The sequence below is a fragment of the Coregonus lavaretus genome (genome assembly GCF_964263955.1).
Source record: "Coregonus lavaretus genome assembly, contig: HAP1_SCAFFOLD_134, whole genome shotgun sequence".
Lineage (NCBI taxonomy): Eukaryota > Metazoa > Chordata > Actinopteri > Salmoniformes > Salmonidae > Coregonus > Coregonus lavaretus.
The window spans coordinates 27,501-45,537 of NW_028158555.1; the positions used below are offsets into that span (position 1 = coordinate 27,501).

Sequence of the window (18,037 nt, forward strand, 5' to 3'; positions counted from 1 at the left end):
TCGGATACACACACCAACACACAGGGTTATGGATGAAGACCGTTATGAAAATAAAATAACCGTGGAACAAACAGCTGACTGGAGATGGGACGGCAGGGCATTAGTGTGGTAACAGCTGACTGGAGATGGGACAGCAGGGCATTAGTGTGGTAACAGCTGACTGGAGATGGGACAGCAGGGCATTAGTGTGGTAACAGCTGACTGGAGATGGGACAGCAGGGCATTAGTGTGGTAACAGCTGACTGGAGATGGGACAGCAGGGCATTAGTGTGGTAACAGCTGACTGGAGATGGGACATCAGGGCATTAGTGTGGTAACAGCTGACTGGAGATGGGACAGCAGGGCATTAGTGTGGTAACAGCTGACTGGAGATGGGACAGCAGGGCATTAGTGTGGTAACAGCTGACTGGAGATGGGACAGCAGGGCATTAGTGTGGTAACAGCTGACTGGAGATGGGACAGCAGGGCATTTGTGTGGTAGAGTCCGTTTCTGCCGTAACATGGACTCTTAACAACGTGATGAAACTATGCAGCAGCACACATAGAAACACAATGCAGCAGCACACATAGAAATAGAATGAAGAGAACAGGCTTGGAACCTCTAACCCTGGCAATTTGACTGGTAAACTCATGGGTACACTCGTAATGGCTGCCTGGTATTGTGATGCAATAATTTCCATGGTAATGTAGAATGTTCATTCAAATGATGTTAAGTGATGTGGCTCATGCAATGGAATGTATTTTTTGTAATATCAGTTGAATCAACAAATCATGCCACATATTTTACTTCCTGCTTTGCTCCTATGGGTACCCTCGCAATGGCCACCAGTCCATCCATTATACTATAAGTTACAGGCTTTGGATTTTCCATTTATATTTTGAGGTTGGACATTAGCACGTGGGGCGCACCGATTGGTGTCACCTCGTTAGTCAGTCTGTGTTACACCTGTGATGGTTACCATCTCGTTAGTGGGAAGGTGTTTCACCTGTGCTGGCCCAGGTGCTATTTAAGAGCGGATGGTCCAGTCCTCCAGTTGTCTTGAGAGATGTGGAGGGTTAACATCTTTAGTTGTCTTGAGCGATGTGGAGGGTCAACATCTTTAGTTGTCATGAGAGATGGAGGGTTAACATCTTTAGTTGTCTTGAGAGATGGAGGGTTAACATCTTTAGTTGTCTTGAGAGATGGAGGGTTAACATCTTTAGTTGTCTTGAGAGATGGAGGGTTAACATCTTTAGTTGTCTTGAGAGATGCGGAGGGTCAACACCTTTAGTTGTCTTGAGAGATGCGGAGGGTTAACATCTTTAGTTGTCTTGAGAGATGCGGAGGGTTAACATCTTTAGTTGTCTTGAGAGATGTGGAGGGTTAACATCTTCAGTTGTCTCTCTCTCTACTTGAGAAACAACCTTTATCTGATCCTCCTGATTTCACTTTGCTCCACCTTTTTGGTTTGCTTCCTGTCTTTAAGTTTGGTCTGGCTTTTCATTTAGTTTGCCTGTTCTTGGGAAATTTAGTGGAATACAAAGTCCCTCTTCTCTGTGTCTACAGAAATACTCAAAGATCTACACACACACAGGGAGAGAGAACACGTTATACACACACAGGGAGAGAGAACACGTTAGACACACACACACACACACACACACACACAGGGAGAGAGAACACGTTAGACACACACACACACACTGAGTGCTCATGGTGGGTGTCTTTTAGGTCCCAGTTGTTGTTGCTAGCCAACATTCTTTGGACACCCCCATGAGTGTCTTTCAGAACCCCTCCTAAAACACCACCTGGTTCATTTATGGTTGTTGTCAGTGACTCTTTGTTAGTTCCCCCTTCTGTTTGAGCGACATTTTGGATTTTCTAGCTGGGGAACGTAACACTTCATTGACTTGAATGAGGACACACGTTCTAGTCATTCTATTTCTATGGCAACACATGCAGTCAGGAGCGGAGGACAGGAGAACATTAGTTTTTTGTTGTTGTTGCTATTTGAACGGTTTTACGGTGACCACAGTCATTTGGCTGTCCAATTACCATCATACAAAATTCCATGGCGGTCACAGCCCTAATCTACACAAGACAATGAACACTCACTCACACACACTCATACATACATGCACACACATCCCTAGTGTTTACCTTTCCGACAGCGAGTCCTCCGGCGACAGAGCAGATCACACCAAACACCTTCACCACTAGGGTCTGCAGAACACACAGAGAGGAAAACACACACACACACACACACAGAGGACACAAACGAGATCAACAGACAATCAGATCAACACACTGTCACCCCTGACCTATATATCATATTTTGGGTCTGGGCAGTAACCAGGTATGATATCTTTGCTCATAAGAGACATAATTCCTACCGCCAACAACAACATTTAAAAGATGTGGGTTTAGATAGCAATATTTTGTCTCCAAGCACCCAGTGATCAGTTTGACTGTGTGTACCTTGAGTCGTACCACCCGAGGTATCTTCACTCCGTTCAGGTAACACTTTATCTGAGGTATACCACTTCCTGCTGCTCCTGGCTGAGGGAAGGGAGGAGGAGAGAGATAAAGGAGAGATGGGGCAGGGAGGAGAGAGATGTTAGTTCCAGTCAGAGAACTATGAGACTGTAGAGTAACACGGTGGTTCACCACCCCAGTGCCAACAGAGGAAGGCAGGGAGGAGAGCGATGTTAGTTCCAGTCAGGGAACTATGAGACTGTAGAGTAACATGGTGGTTCACATTTTACATTTTAGTCATTTAGCAGACGCTCTTATCCAGAACGACTTACAGTTAAGTGAGTGCATAAATTTTTTCATACTGGCCCCCCGTGGGAAACGAACCCACAACCCTGGCGTTGCAAGCGCCATGCTCTACCAACTGAGCTACACGGGGTTCATCACCCCAGTGCCAACAGAGGAAGGCAGGGGTTCGATTAGATGTTCAGCAGTCTTATGACTTGGGGGTAGAAGATGTTTAGAAGCCTCTTGGACCTAGACTTGGCGCTAGGTTATATCTCACAGCTACTACAGTTACTACAGCTGTTTCCTTCCCTGGTCTGTTAGTTTCAGATCCCCTGGCTAGACAGGACAGTTTGACTGGTTATATCTCACAGCTACTAGTTACTACAGCTGTTTACTTCCCTGGTCTGTTAGTTTCAGATCCCCTGGCTAGACAGGACAGTTTGACTGGTTATATCTCACAGCTACTACAGTTACTACAGCTGTTTACTTCCCTGGTCTGTTAGTTTCAGATCCCCTGGCTAGACAGGACAGTTTGACTGGTTATATCTCACAGCTTGTCGTTAGACACAAACACCTTGAGCACTTACCTCAAAGAAGGCCACAAACACCCTTTGACGCACATCTCCCTCTTACCTCGAAAAATGCCACTATAACAGCCCCCACCATGACGAAGGCAGAGTTAAGTACAGCCCAGAGGATGAGAGAGATGGAGAGACCGCCCACCTCCGTAAACTTCTCGATGTCTGGGAGGGGGGCAGAGGTCAAGGACCGGTAACAACCAATCACACGCCACCACGCTGCAAGGTTCAGCCCTCTCCGACCAGCCACAGAGCAGGACACTGCACCTCTATGGCTTCATTCAATTAACTTTATTGAAATGGAAATGTTTTACATTGTTGTTTAAATTAAATTGAATGTTTTCAGAGAGAGAAAGGGCCTGTCTACCACTCTGAATGATCTATCATACGTAAAAATTTATGCACACATGACTGTAAGTCGCTTTGGATAAAAGCGTCTGCTAAATGGCATATTATATGATTTATTTATTATATTCATGATCTTTTGTCTGAAGGGCTAAATATCTAAATTAGGTGGGGATGATTGGCAGCATCCAGATCAATGAGGTATTGACTAGATTTATTAGGATCCCATTAGCCGACGCCAATGGCGACAACTAGGATTACTGAGGACCAACATAACGAAAAAGACTTTACAATTTACATACATTTAAAACCATTAACATGTAGTGTGTGTGCATCTATCAGTTACACATACGGTGCATTCAGAAAGTATTCAGACCCCTTCCCTTTTTCCACAGTTACGTTACAGCCTTATTCTAAAATGGATAAAATTGTTTTTTTCCCCCTCATCGATCTACACACAATACCCCATAATGACAAATCAAAAACAGGTTTTTAGAAAGGTATAAAAAATTAAACTGATACCTTATTTACATAAGTATTCAGACCCTTTGGCAGCGATTACAGCCTTGAGTCTTCTTGGGTATGACGCTACAAGCTTTGCACACCTGTATTTGGGGAGTTTATCCCATTCTTCTCTGCAGATCCTCTCAAGCTCTGCCAGGTTGGATGGGGAGCGTCGCTGCACAGCTACTTTCAGGTCTCTCCAGAGATGTTCGATCGGGTTCAAGACAAGGCTCTGGCTGGGCCACTCAAGGACATTCAGAGACTTGTCCCGAAGCCACTCCTGCATGGTCTTGGGTCGTTGTCCTGTTGGAAGGTGAACCTTCGCCCCAGTCTGAGGTCCTGAGAGCTCTGGAGCAGATTTTCATCAAGGATCTCTCTGTACTTTGCTCTGTTCATCTTTCCCTCGATCCTGACTAGTCTCCCAATCCCTGCCGCTGAAAAACATCCCCACAGTATGATGCTGCCACCACCATGCTTCACTGTAGGGATAGTGCCAGGTTTCCTCCAGACCTGACACTTGGCATTCAGGCCAAAGAGTTCAATATTGGTTTCATCGGACCAGAGAATCTGGTTTCTCATGGTCTGAGAGTCCTTTAGGTGCCTTTTGGCAAACTCCAACCGGGCTGTCATGTGCCTTTTACTGAGTGGTGGCTTCCGTCTGGCCACTCTACCATAAAGGCCTGATTGGTGGAGTGCCGCAGAGATGGTTGTCCTTCTGGAAGGTTCTCCCATCTCCACAGAGGAACTCTGGAGCTCTGTCAGAATGACCATCGGGTTCTTGGTCACCTCCCTGACCAAGGCCCTTCTCCCCCGATTGCTCAGTTTGGCAGGGCAGCCAGCTGTAGGAAGAGTGGTTCCAAACTTCTTCCATTTAAGAATGATGGAGGCCACTGTGTTATTGGAGACTTCAATGCTGCAGACATTTTTTGGTATCCTTCCCCAGATCTGTGCCTCGACAAAATCTTGTCTCGGAGCTCTATGGACAATTCCTTCGACCTCATGGCTTGGTTTTTGCTCTGACATGCACTGTCAACTGTGGGACCTTATATAGACAGGTGTGTGCTTTTCCAAATCATGTCCAATCAATTGAATTTACCACAGGTGGACTCCAATCAAGTTGTAGAAACATCAAGGATGATCAATGGAAACAGGATGCACCTGAACTCAATTTCGAGTCTCATATCAAAGGGTCTGAATACTTATGTAAATAAGGTATAATTTTTTTTATTTGTAATACATTTGCAAACCTGTTATCGCTTTGTCATTATAGGGTATTGTGTGTAAATTGATGAGATTGTTTTTAATTTAATCAATTTTAGAATAAGGCTGTAACGTAACAAAATGTGGAAAAAGTCAAGGGGTCTGAATACTTTCCGAATGCACTGTACATGTCAGTACATACACACAAGTAGGTCACATGGGGGAGAGGCATTGTGCCATGAGGTATTGATTTATTTGTTAAACCAGGTTTGCTGTTCACTTGCTCTATATAAGGTGGAAGGGATTTCCATGCACTCATGGCTCTGTATAATACTGTACGTTTCCTTGAATTTGTTCTGGACCTGGGTACTGTGAAAATACCCCTTGTCTGGCATGTCTGGTGAGGAAAGTGTGTGTGTAAGTTGACTATGCAAACAATTTGGAATTTCCAACACAATGTTTCTTATAAAAAGAAGAAGTGATGCCAAAAGAGACTGGCATGCATAGTATTAATATCAGCCCTCTGATTACAATGAAGAGCAAGACGTGCCGCTCTGTTCTGGGCCAGCTGCAGCTTAACTAGGTCTTTCTTTGCAGCACTTGACCATATCACTGGACAATAATCAAGACAAAACTAGAGCCTGCAGGACTTGCTTTGTGGAGTGTGGAGTCTCTTTATTACGGACAGACCTCTCCCCATATTTACAACCACTGAATCTATATGTTTTGACCATGACAGTTTACCATCTAAGGTAACGCAAAGTAATTTAGTATCCTCAACTTGTTCAACAGCCACACCATTCATTACCAGATTCAGCTGAGGTCTAGAACTTAGGGAACAATTTGTACCAAATACAATGCTCTTAGTTTTAGAGATGTTCAGGACCAGTTTATTACTGGCCACCCATTCCAAAACAGACTAACTCTTTGTTAAGGGTTTCAGTGACTTCATTAGCTGTGGTTGCTGATGCGTGTATGGGTGAATCATCAGCATACATGGACACACATGCTTTGTTTAATGTCAGGTCATTGGTAAAAACAGAAAAGAGTAGAGGGCCTAGAGAGCTGCCCTGCGGTACACCACACCCTACATGTTTGACATTAGAGAAGCTTCCATTAAAGAAAACCCTCTGAGTTCCATTAGATTGATAGCTCTGAATCCACAATATTCCTAAACTCATTTTGAGACAAATGTCAATGGCTGAACAAAGACACACTGAACTGGACCTGGTCTCTCTAGGGATTTACTCCTGTACCAATGTTCCAGCATACAAGCCTGTACTTAGACCAACGCCAGTTTGGCAGAGAGAAAGGGGCGGAGTTGGGTGCCGGGAAATCCATCCAGAGACCCGCCGTAAACAAACCTGTAAGCTAGCTAGATGGAGCACATTGAGAATATTTTCAATGAGTGTATTTTGCGGTGAGTAGTTTACATGCACTATGATGTTAGCGTTACAAGCTTACAACCACTGGCTGGCTGTGGCTAAAATTAGCCTAGCTATCTGCCTTGACATTGTGTGTCCGCCTCTGTCATGTTTTCGAGGGGATTATTTTTAAGCTCTGCCTACCCAAACTCTTGATTTGTTGGGAGAGTGGTCTGTCTGAAGAGTGCCCTCCCAGAATTGGCCAAGAAAATCCAACATGATCTGGGATTTCAGAAACTAAACTGGACATGACTGACCTGTTGGTGAGTGAGAGGAAGGCTAGTCTCTTGTGGTACACAGACAACCGCTGTAGGATGGGACAACAGTGGAACACAGACCACCGCTGTAGGATGGGACAACAGTGGAACACAGACCACCGCTGTAGGATGGGACAACAGTGGAACACAGACCACCACTGTAGGATGGGACAACCGTGGAACACAGACAACCACTGTAGGATGGGACAACCGTGGAACACAGACCACCACTGTAGGATGGGACAACAGTGGAACCCAGAACACCGCTGTAGAATGGGACAACAGTGGAACCCAGACCACCGCTGTAGCATGCGACAACAGTGGAACACAGACAACCACTGTAGGATGGGACAACAGTGGAACCCAGAACACCGCTGTAGAATGGGACAACAGTGGAACCCAGACCACTGCTGTAGCATGTGACAACAGTGGAACACAGACCACCACTGTAGAATGGGACAACAGTGGAACACAGACACCTGCTGTAGAATGGGCACAATCACATATTTTCTACACAGACAATAGTTGACATGACAGTTAAGAGTATGGAACACCTTCTGAACTGTGGATCAGTGCGTGGAAGGATATGACAGTTCTGTGATGGGGTCAGTGTGTGGAAGGATATGACAGTTCTGTGATGGGGTCAGTGTGTGGAACGATATGACAGTTCTGTGATTGGGTTAGTCAGTGGAAGGATATGACAGTTCTGTGATTGGGTTAGTCAGTGGAAGGATATGACAGTTCTGTGATTGGGTTAGTCAGTGAGTGGAAGGATACTCTGTTTGACAACGAAGTACTTGACCCCAGCCAGGTTTTCCACAGCGATATCTATGCAACAGGCTATGAGTCCAGTCAGGAACCCGATCAGACCACAGACCACCCACCGACTGATCTCCAAACACCTGAACCCCTGAGGAGGAGAGGGGGAAGGGGGAAGGAGGAGAGAGAGAGAGAGAGAGAGAGAGAGAGAGAGAGAGAGGAGACGTCTGTCAGTGTGTGGGGATGGGGTGGGGGGGGTGGGGGTTCTCTACTCACCATGAAGCTCATCCGTCTCTCCTCCTCCAGAAACAGCTGATTCTCACTGTTGTCATAATCCAGACTCTGAAACACACACACACACAATTTACTATACACAATCTATACTGCTCATTGAAGAAAACAACTATCTATAGAGATGTAGTAAACCTGAGATGACTTTGGACTCTTGATACAGTAACAGCTAAACAAACAGATTTCATGTAAAGATAGCGCTCATGTTTTGGAAATCATTTGTATGACAGACAGGGACAGCATATGAATATAATAAACATTGTGTTACTCTATTTATAGAACTTTGTTTGATTTTGATTAGCTACGTTGAACACCATTCAGACTAGGTCCAAGGGCCTGGAGACAGCAGACCCAAGGGTTTACCTCAAATTTGAGTGACAGCAGCTTCTCATTGTGAGGGATCTCCTTGGGGCAGCCCCTCACTGTGTCCTGAAGGAGGGAAGGATGCATTGGTTAAGTATTAAAACAGGGCCAAGGGGACCATCTCAATAGTCTGGTTAAGTATTAAAACAGGGCCAAGGGGGGCATCTCAATAGTCTCAAGTGGCTTCTTCATCCCCTCTCCTTGTCTAGTCCCCTTCACATAGTATCTGGAAGAACACAGGATAGGTGGAAGCAGAATAACACCATTATGGATCAATGCAGAATAACACCATTATGGATCAATGCAGAATAACAAAACTGTGGATCAATGCAGAATAACACCGTTATGGATCAATGCAGAATAACACCGTTATGGATCAATGCAGAATAACACCGTTATGGATCAATGCAGAATGACACCATTATGGGTCAATGCAGAATGACACCACTGTGGATCAATGCAGAATAACACCATTATGGATCAATGCAGAATGACACCATAATCATCAGATTATTTCTGACCCTCAGGCTCACAACACACTACTGTGTTATTATTATTATTATTATTACTGTAGACCCGGGTCCATAGGGCGGTGATCAAATGTAGTGCACTACTGCAGACCCGGGTCCATAGGGAGGTGATCAAATGCAGTGCACTTTACAGGGGATAATAGGGTGTTCTCCATTTTAGCGCCGGCCGTCGGCTAATCAGCCGGTTAATTTTTCCCACTTCATTTCACATTTTAGTCATTTAGCAGACGCTCTTATCCAGAGCGACTTACAGTTAGTGAGTGCATACATTATTATTATTTTTCATACCAACTGAGCTACATCCCTGCCGGCCATTCCCTCCCCTACCCTGGACGACGCCGCACCATGGCGGCCGGCTATGACAGAGCCTGGATTCGAACCAGGATCTCTAGTGGCACAGCTAGCACTGCGATGCAGTGCCTTAGACCACTGCGCCACTTCATATTAACTAGGCTAGTTCTAATGTAAAGGGATACTTCGGGATTTTTGCTCTACTTCCCCAGAGTCAGATGAACTCGTGGATACCATTTTTATGTCTCTGTGTACAGTTTGAAAATAAGTTTCTAACCAGCATTAGCACAATGACTGGAAACCTATGGTACTTACTAGCATGCTAGTAGTTACCATAGATTTCCAGTCTTTGTGCTAATGCTAGTTAGCAACTTCCTTCAAACTGTACACAGAGACATAGAAATTGTTTCCACGAGTTCATCTGAATCTGGGGAAGTAGACAAAGGGCATCATTGCCAAAATCCCGAAGTATCTCTTTAAAAACGTTCGATTCGCTAGCCCTTCGAGCCCTCTCCCGCTAGAATGAATGATATGCATCTTCTAGCGATCTATTGATAGGATAGTTGCCGGTCAATCACAACGCGAGCAATGACAGGGAAACGCGGTCTGCTGTCTGTCCCACCTCCCGGTACAATTTGTGCGCTGTGGTTGGTTGCAGTAGAATTTCTTTACACGGAGGGAGAGCGCATGATGCTCGTGAATTTGCACGTCCCATGTAATGTGGTAATGATGAGTCGAAATCCACGATTTAGCCTAATTCTTGTTTTCTAGCGCATCCTTTTATTTTCTTTCACGTGTTTCACATAACCAGCCACGCGTAGTTGTGACTCATTGTAGGCTATCTACTGTGCTTTGATTGACAACTTAACAGAAGGGGTTGACTAGTTTATGAAAGGTGTCGAACTCACTGAATAAAGTCGATCTCCTACATACCTTTGCCATTCAGAAATCATGCAACGTTGATGGTTACTGGTGTTTTTAAATCATTGATGAAGGATTTTGAGGCCGATTCCTTGACCTGTCAATGTTTTTAAATTGGTCTTTTATGATTTTGTTATACTCCTGTGATTTCTATGGATGTTTACTAGATTACTTGTAGTTTTTCATGTTGTCTGTCTGTAATTGTGTAATGACTTGATGCTGCCTATCTTGGCCAGGACGCTCTTGAAAAAGAGATTTCAAATCTCAATGAGCCCTTCCTGGTAAAATAAAGGTAAAATAAAATAAGTCCATGGTATCGCATCGGGACAAATATACCAAAGGATTTCCAAGGTTTCCTTTCCTAGGGATGTCAGGGCTTGCCAGACAGTGACGCTAAAGTGAGTGACTTCTTATCAGTCAGTGACGCCTACCGAATCGCATCGGTAAGAGAGACGTTCGTCTGGCTTGCTAATTTGCATAGGCTACTGATAGTCTTTTTGGCGATGATCTGCAGATAAATTATGAAAACATCCGATGAAGATGATGAATCATCACTAGAGGACCAATAGGTAGTGGAGAGCCTCATTCTGGTCCAAATAGGATCATTAGGGTCCTCACGGAATCCAGGAATTAAAACGGAATTCAACACTATAAAAAATGTTTTATTGACCTTAGTATGGAATCAACTAAAAGTATTGAAAATTAATTAATTTACCCAAGTTTAACATAAAACATTAACAGACTGCGTCAGTGATTCGTATTTCATGCAACTTTTAAAGTGGCAAAAGGAAAGCCACGGTCTGTGAGTGTGGTGCGTGCGTCTACCACGTTGAGTAACCGTTAGCGATGATGCTAATGAAAACAGTCTTCTGGTAGATGGAAAGGCTTCCCCAAAAACCTTCTCAATTAAATGTTATCTACAAAGTAGCCTATGCTTACCTGGCAGAATGATATCATGATTATTTTCATCAATTCAGTGGGTATTTGTTTTGCAAACTCTACCATCACATGTGGGCTGCAGAAACACAGCTTAACAACAGCATCTCGCTATGAGCGCACTGGAATTGAGAGCACCAGCTGCTCCGGACGACTATGTGATCACGCTCTCCGTAGCCGATGTGAGTAAGACTTTTAAGCAGGTCAACATTCACAAGGCCGCAGGGCCAGACGGATTACCAGGACGTGTACTCCGAGCATGTGCTGACCAACTGGCAAGTGTCTTCACTGACATTTTCAACATGTCCCTGACTGAGTCTGTAATACCAACATGTTTCAAGCAGACCACCATAGTCCCCGTGCCCAAGAACTCTAAGATAACCTGCCTAAATGACTACCGACCCGTAGCACTGACGTCTGTAGCCATGAAGTGCTTTGAAAGACTGGTCATGGCTCACATCAACAGCATAATCCCAGAAACCCTAGACCCACTCCAATTTGCATACCGCCCCAACAGATCCACAGATGATGCAATCTCTATCGCACTCCACACTGCCCTTTCCCACCTGGACAAGAGGAACACCTACGTGAGAATGCTATTCATTGACTACAGCTCAGCATTCAACACCATAGTGCCCTCTAAGCTCATCACTAAGCTAAGGATCCTGGGACTAAACACCTCCCTCTGCAACTGGATCCTGGACTTCCTGACGGGCCGCCCCCAGGTGGTAAGGGTAGGTAACAACACATCTGCCACACTGATCCTCAACACGGGGGCCCCTCAGGGGTGCGTGCTCAGTCCCCTCCTGTACTCTCTGTTCACCCATGACTGCATGGCCAGGCACGACTCCAACACCATCATTAAGTTTGCCGACGACACAACAGTGGTAGGCCTGATCACCGACAACGATGAGACAGCCTATAGGGAGGAGGTCAGAGATCTGGCCGTGTGGTGCCAGGACAACAACCTCTCCCTCAACGTGACCAAGACAAAGGAGATGATTGTGGACTACAGGAAAAAAAAGAGGACTGAGCACGCCCCCATTCTCATCGACGGGGCTGTAGTGGAACAGGTTGAGAGCTTCAAGTTCCTTGGTGTCCACATCACCAACGAACTATCATGGTCCAAACACACCAAGACAGTCGTGAAGAGGGCACGACAAAGCCTATTCCCCCTCAGGAGACTAAAAAGATTTGGCATGGGTCCTCAGATCCTCAAAAAATTCTACAGCTGCACCATCGAGAGCATCCTGACTGGTTGCATCACCGCCTGGTATGGCAACTGCTTGGCCTCTGACCGCAAGGCACTACAGAGGGTAGTGCGTACGGCCCAGTACATCACTGGGGCAAAGCTCCCTGCCATCCAGGACCTCTATACCAGGCGGTGTCAGAGGAAGGCCCTCAAAATTGTCAAAGACTCCAGCCACCCTAGTCATAGACTGTTCTCTCTGCTACCGCACGGCAAGCGGTACCGGAGTGCCAAGTCTAGGTCCAAAATACTTCTCAACAGCTTCTACCCCCAAGCCATAAGACTCCTGAACAGCTAATCATGGCTACCCGGAATATTTGCACTGCCCCCCCACCCCATCCTTTTTACGCTGCTGCTACTCTGTTAAGTATTTATGCATAGTCACTTTAACTCTACCCACATGTACATATTACCTCAACTACCTCAACTAGCCGGTGCCCCCGCACATTGACTATGCAACGGTACCCCCCTGTATATATAGCCTCCCTACTGTCACTTTATTTTACTGTATATATAGCCTCCCTACTGTCACTTTATTTTACTTCTGCTCTTTTTTTCTCAACACTTTTTTGTTGTTGTTTTATTCTTACTTTTTTTGTTTAAAATAAATGCACTGTTGGTTAAGGGCTGTAAGTAAGCATTTCACTGTAATGTCTGCACCTGTTGTATTCGGCGCATGTGACCAATAAAATTTGATTTGATTTGATTTGATTTGAATTAAAAGGGTAACTACACCTAAACAAGTGCTCTCCTGAAGAGGTTTAAGCATTTTTGTGGACCAATGTTTTTTTTAGTTTTTTTTTTAAGAGTGATTTTGAGAGCAAAAACCTGAAACAAAAGTGGAAAAATGTAAACCTGGAAAAACAAAAAACTGAGAAAATTGAATTTGGGGAAAAAACTAAATGGAATTAGGCAACAACATGTTTTTATAGGACTATACTAATGATACTTCATGTACAATCAGAACGATATAATACTTAAGACTGATACATTAAAGGTTAAATTGGAGGAAAAATAGTTATTTTTCAAGATAATGTGGGCTATTTCTTTAATTGTTCTGTTTTAATAAAATATATAAATTGGAAGAACAAATCATCATTGTGGCAATTCATATCTTGCAGTAAAACTGTAAATAAGACTTTAAATCTCGAGGGAAGACAGGTTAAATGTTAAAAAAGGTTTAACGTTCTCTTAGAATATAGTCCTAGACACTATCAAAACAACTAACACGCTGAATTCATTAGGGCTGGGAATTTCCAGGGACCTCACGATATGATATTATCATGATACTTTGGTGCCGATACAATATGTATTGCGATTCTCCCAATTCTATATGTATTGCGATTCGATACTGTGATTTTATTGCTGAGAGAGCCAATGGAAAACAAGTTTTGATCAGTCATGGAAATAAAAGTGATGTAAACAAATTGGCTTCCTATTTGAAAAGAAGATGGAGAACAAGCTATAAAGGAAAAATATTGAAGTTTTGGTGCAGGTACAGCCAACTAGCGCAAAAATAATATTGAGATATTGTTAAAACGATACATCGTCAAAAGTAATATCCAGATATGTAACTGTGTCGATTTTTTCCCCCATCACTAGAATTCAGACATTTTCAGTCATTTAAAAATTGTAAAGTTGTATCTTTCTACACAATACCAAAACAAATGTTTCCAATCTGGAAGGTAAACTCAATAAAGCATTAAATCATTTCGCTGTGTATTTTGGATGGAATCAAGGCATCAGAATGTGCCAGTCTACTAAAATAGAGCTCCTTCTGCAAAACATTTCGGAACCCAGGGGAGCAAGCTTCACCATACCCCCAGGACCCTGGCTGGCAACTTTTTCTATTTGGCCAGCTACTCTATGTCCTGGTGGAAAACACTGCATTAGTGACACACACAATGTGATGACATCCCCATTCCCACTAGCCAATAGGAGAAGTAAAACTCAGAATGACAGCAGATGAAAATAACAGGTCAGAACATGCTGGATTGCCAAACCCAGGAATAGCTTGAACTAGAACTAAAACTGTGCATGCAGGAAACTCGGTTTCAGTCGGTAAAATATTTTCCACACTTGTGCTATACAAAGCCCATGACTCAGACTGGCTGGCTGTTGGTTAGTCGTCTTGTTCACTGTCAGGTCATTTTGCTACGGTTAAGTCAAGTTTTCAGACTGCTAAGTCAGGCTTGTAGGCCTGCTGCAGTGTATTACAGTCAGGCTTGTAGGCCTGCTGTAGTGTTTAATATTATTTTTTAATGACTACCTCATCTCTGTACCTCACACAAACAATTATCTGTAAGGTCCCTCAGTCGAGCAGTGAATTTAAAACACAGATTCAACCACAAAGACCAGGGAGGTTTTCCAATGCCTTGCAAAGAAGGGCACCTTTGGTAAATGGGTAAAAAGAAGCAGACTTTGAATATCCCTTTGAGCATGGTGAAGTTATTAATTACAGTTTGGATGGTGTATCAATACACCCAGTCACTACAAAGATACAGGCGTCCTTCCTAACTCAGTTGCCGGAGAGGAAGGAAACCACTTAGGGATTTCACCATGAGGCCAACAGTGACTTTAAAACAGTTAGAGTTGAATTGCTGTGATAGGAGAAAACTGAGGATGGATCAACAACATTGTAGTTATTCCACAATACTAACCTAATTGACAGAGTGAAAAGAAGGAAGCCTGTACAGAATACAAATTATTCCAAAACATGCATCATGTTCACAACAAGGCATTAAAGTAATACTGCAAAATATGGCAAAGCAATTCACTTTTAGTGAAATCCAATACAACACATTACTGAGTACCACTCTCCATATTTTCAAGCATAGTGGTGGCTGCATCATGTTATGGGTATGCTTGTAATCATTAAGGACTGGGACGTTTTTCAGGATAAAAAAGAAACGGAATGGAGCTAATCACAGGCAAAATCCTAGAGGAAAACCTGGTTCAGTCTGCTTTCCACCAGACACTGTGAGATGAATTTACCTTTCAGCAGGACAATAACCTAAAACACAAGGCCAAATATACACTGGAGTTGCTTACCAAGAAGACAGTGATTGTTCCTGAGTGGCCGAGTTACAGTTTTGACTTAAATCTGCTTGTAAATCTACGGCAAGACTTGAAAATGGTTGTCTAGCAATGATCAACAACCAATTTGACAGAGCTTGAAGAATTATGAAAATAATAATGGGCAAATATTGTACAATCCAGGTGTGCAAAGCTCTTTAGAGACGTACATTGCTCGCACACACAACCCAGCCAGATTGGTCAGCATGTTAGGCAGCAGCGGACGGACAAGATGTCACATTGATAATAGTACGCTGAACTGAACGTTACCTCTTCTGACGTCAGATCCTCCTCTAGATCCACCGTGCTCAGTCTGCCTATGTGAAACATACCCCCATCCCCAGACAACTACGGAACAAACACAGTACACATTTTTTTTAAAGATCAGTGTCTTCAGAGATCATATGTGTCCTCAATTTAAACTGGGAGGCCTAGCTAACATTTAGCATCACCAAGTTAACGTGTGTAAAAGAACAAACTATGTCTGTGTGTCTTCAATTTAACATGTAACATTTAGGCATAGTTGATAGCAGTCCGTTTTACTGGCCAAGTGAACATGTTCGCTTTAATGCCTGTGTAATTTAAGTACCATGTATTAAGCAGTCAGTTGTACTAACTTACATTGTAATGTCTGTGTAACTTAATAGGAAGTGGTGAATTCCTTAATAAGCAGAATCTACAGGCTAAAAGGCTGATTCCGTTAAGAAAATAGTTGTCATTACATTAGGTTATATTCTGAAACTCTGGTTTGAAGATTAACATTTTCTCTAGCTATTTTTCTTACGTCTGCCAGTCTTTAGCATATTGTTAAATGGGCATTGATTTGTCAAACTTCTCAAACTTGCTTGTCTGAAAAGTATCCTCCAACTCCATCCTATGACGTTTGCATTTGTTGTTGTTAGCATTCGCAAACGCCTGCATGCAACAAATCACAAGTGGGGCACTCTTTTTTACTGAACTGCAAATTAACTAAATCATTCATCTCACAGCAAATCAAAACATAACGCAATGTTTTACTCTTAGAAAAGATCATGCACACTTAGCTGGCACATAGCGGTAACGTTAGACAGTTCGGCTTGTGTTGGCTAGTTTAGCTAGCATTCTAGCCCTACCTGTCTGGTGATTCGGATTTCTTCGGAGCCGTTGAGAAGTGGGGTTCTCTCGCCGCCACCGGACTCGTCACCTCGGCTCGACCACGATACTTTCTTCGTGATATTGGCCATGATTACTCCCGGTAGTTCTCCACTCTCACAATCAGTGAAATCGTTTTTATTTTGCAGTTGTGTCTGGCTAACTAACTCTCATTCAAGCTTCCTATGGGAAGATCTCAATTGCATTCTCCTCGCGTCCTCTCTCCTCGTCTCCTTCTCAAAACCCATTGGAGGAGAAAGCCAGAGGTCCCGCCCCTCTGACCTTTTTCTCCAATGGGTTTTGAGAAGGAGATAAGGAGAGAGGAGTGAGGACGCAAGGAGTAAACAAATAAGATAAACTCCATGACTAAAATGATAAGCGAACTCGTGATGGTTTCTACCGGTGGCACACAGGTCCAAACATAGCTGTTGTTCGCATGGATTTCTGGGAATTGTAGTTCTCTAACTGACAGCTGAAACTAAAAACAGAGGAAGACGCATTTTTGCCAATATATTACAGCATAAGTGCCAGGCAATGATATCGATGTCATATTATGAGGAACTGATGGTTTACATGTTGGTGGTTAATTATTGAATAATCTAGATATTTTTGTCAGTCTTACATCAGACCTTGGAAATTGAAATGGTTGAAGTAGGCTAAGAAAACAACGATGCTTTTCCCTCTCAAATGAAATAACATACTGACAAGACAAAACCATGCATAACAAAGACATACAAACAACTACAAACGAACTGAGTGAATCAATGTTTATAGATAAAGGATAATTTGTCTCATGAATTATGACTTATATTTCCAGTAGAGTGGAGAGTAGCTCCAACTGATATAATATTGATTTATTAGCATAATAATAACCTACATCAGATGTCAGTTGGTCAACTAGCAGCTAGTCTGTTGACTTTATAACAGAACAATCTGAAAGTTAACAGTCTGTCTGTCTGTCTCTCTGTCTGTCCCTGTCTCTCTGTCTGTCTGCCTGCCTGCCTGCCTGCCTGCCTGCCTGTCTGTCTGTCTGTCTGTCTGTCTGTCTGTCTGTCTGTCTGTCTGTCTGTCCCTCTTTCAGTCTGTCCATGTCTCTCTGTCTGTCTGTCTGTCTGTCTGTCTGTCTCTCTCTCTCTCCCCCTCTCTCTCTCTCTCTCTCTCTCTCTCTCTCTCTCTCTCTCTGTCTGTCTGTCTGTCCCTGTCTCTCTGTCTGTCTGTCTGTCTGTCTGTCTGTCTGTCTGTCTGTCCTGTCTCTCTGTCTGTCTGTCTGGTTGTGTCTTTCTGTGTCTGTCTGTGTCTCTCTCTCTCTCTCTGTCTGTCTGTTTCTCTCTCTCTCTCTCTCTGTCTGTCTGTCTGTCTGTCTGTCGCTGGGTGACTATATATAGGATATTAAATAGTCTTTGTTTAGCCATATAACAACATTGCTTTAAGTAATAATTGATG

The 18,037-nt window shown here is 43.6% G+C and overlaps 1 protein-coding gene across 1 annotated transcript in view; it reads right to left on the minus strand.

Annotated features, from left to right (window-relative positions):
- The window catches only part of clcn7 (chloride channel 7), a 32,381-nt gene extending 15,606 nt beyond the window's left edge, over nt 1-16,775 (minus strand). Inside the window, exons 1-8 of the mRNA XM_084198061.1 lie at nt 16,576-16,775; nt 15,734-15,811; nt 8,462-8,527; nt 8,084-8,149; nt 7,826-7,958; nt 3,374-3,483; nt 2,459-2,539; nt 2,141-2,203 (exon numbers count right to left, since the gene is read on the minus strand). Coding sequence (XP_084054187.1) covers nt 2,141-2,203; nt 2,459-2,539; nt 3,374-3,483; nt 7,826-7,958; nt 8,084-8,149; nt 8,462-8,527; nt 15,734-15,811; nt 16,576-16,686 — 708 coding nt within the window. The 5' untranslated portion in view covers nt 16,687-16,775. The remainder of the gene's footprint in view (nt 1-2,140; nt 2,204-2,458; nt 2,540-3,373; nt 3,484-7,825; nt 7,959-8,083; nt 8,150-8,461; nt 8,528-15,733; nt 15,812-16,575) is intronic.
- Nucleotides 16,776-18,037: the final 1,262 nt, after the last annotated feature.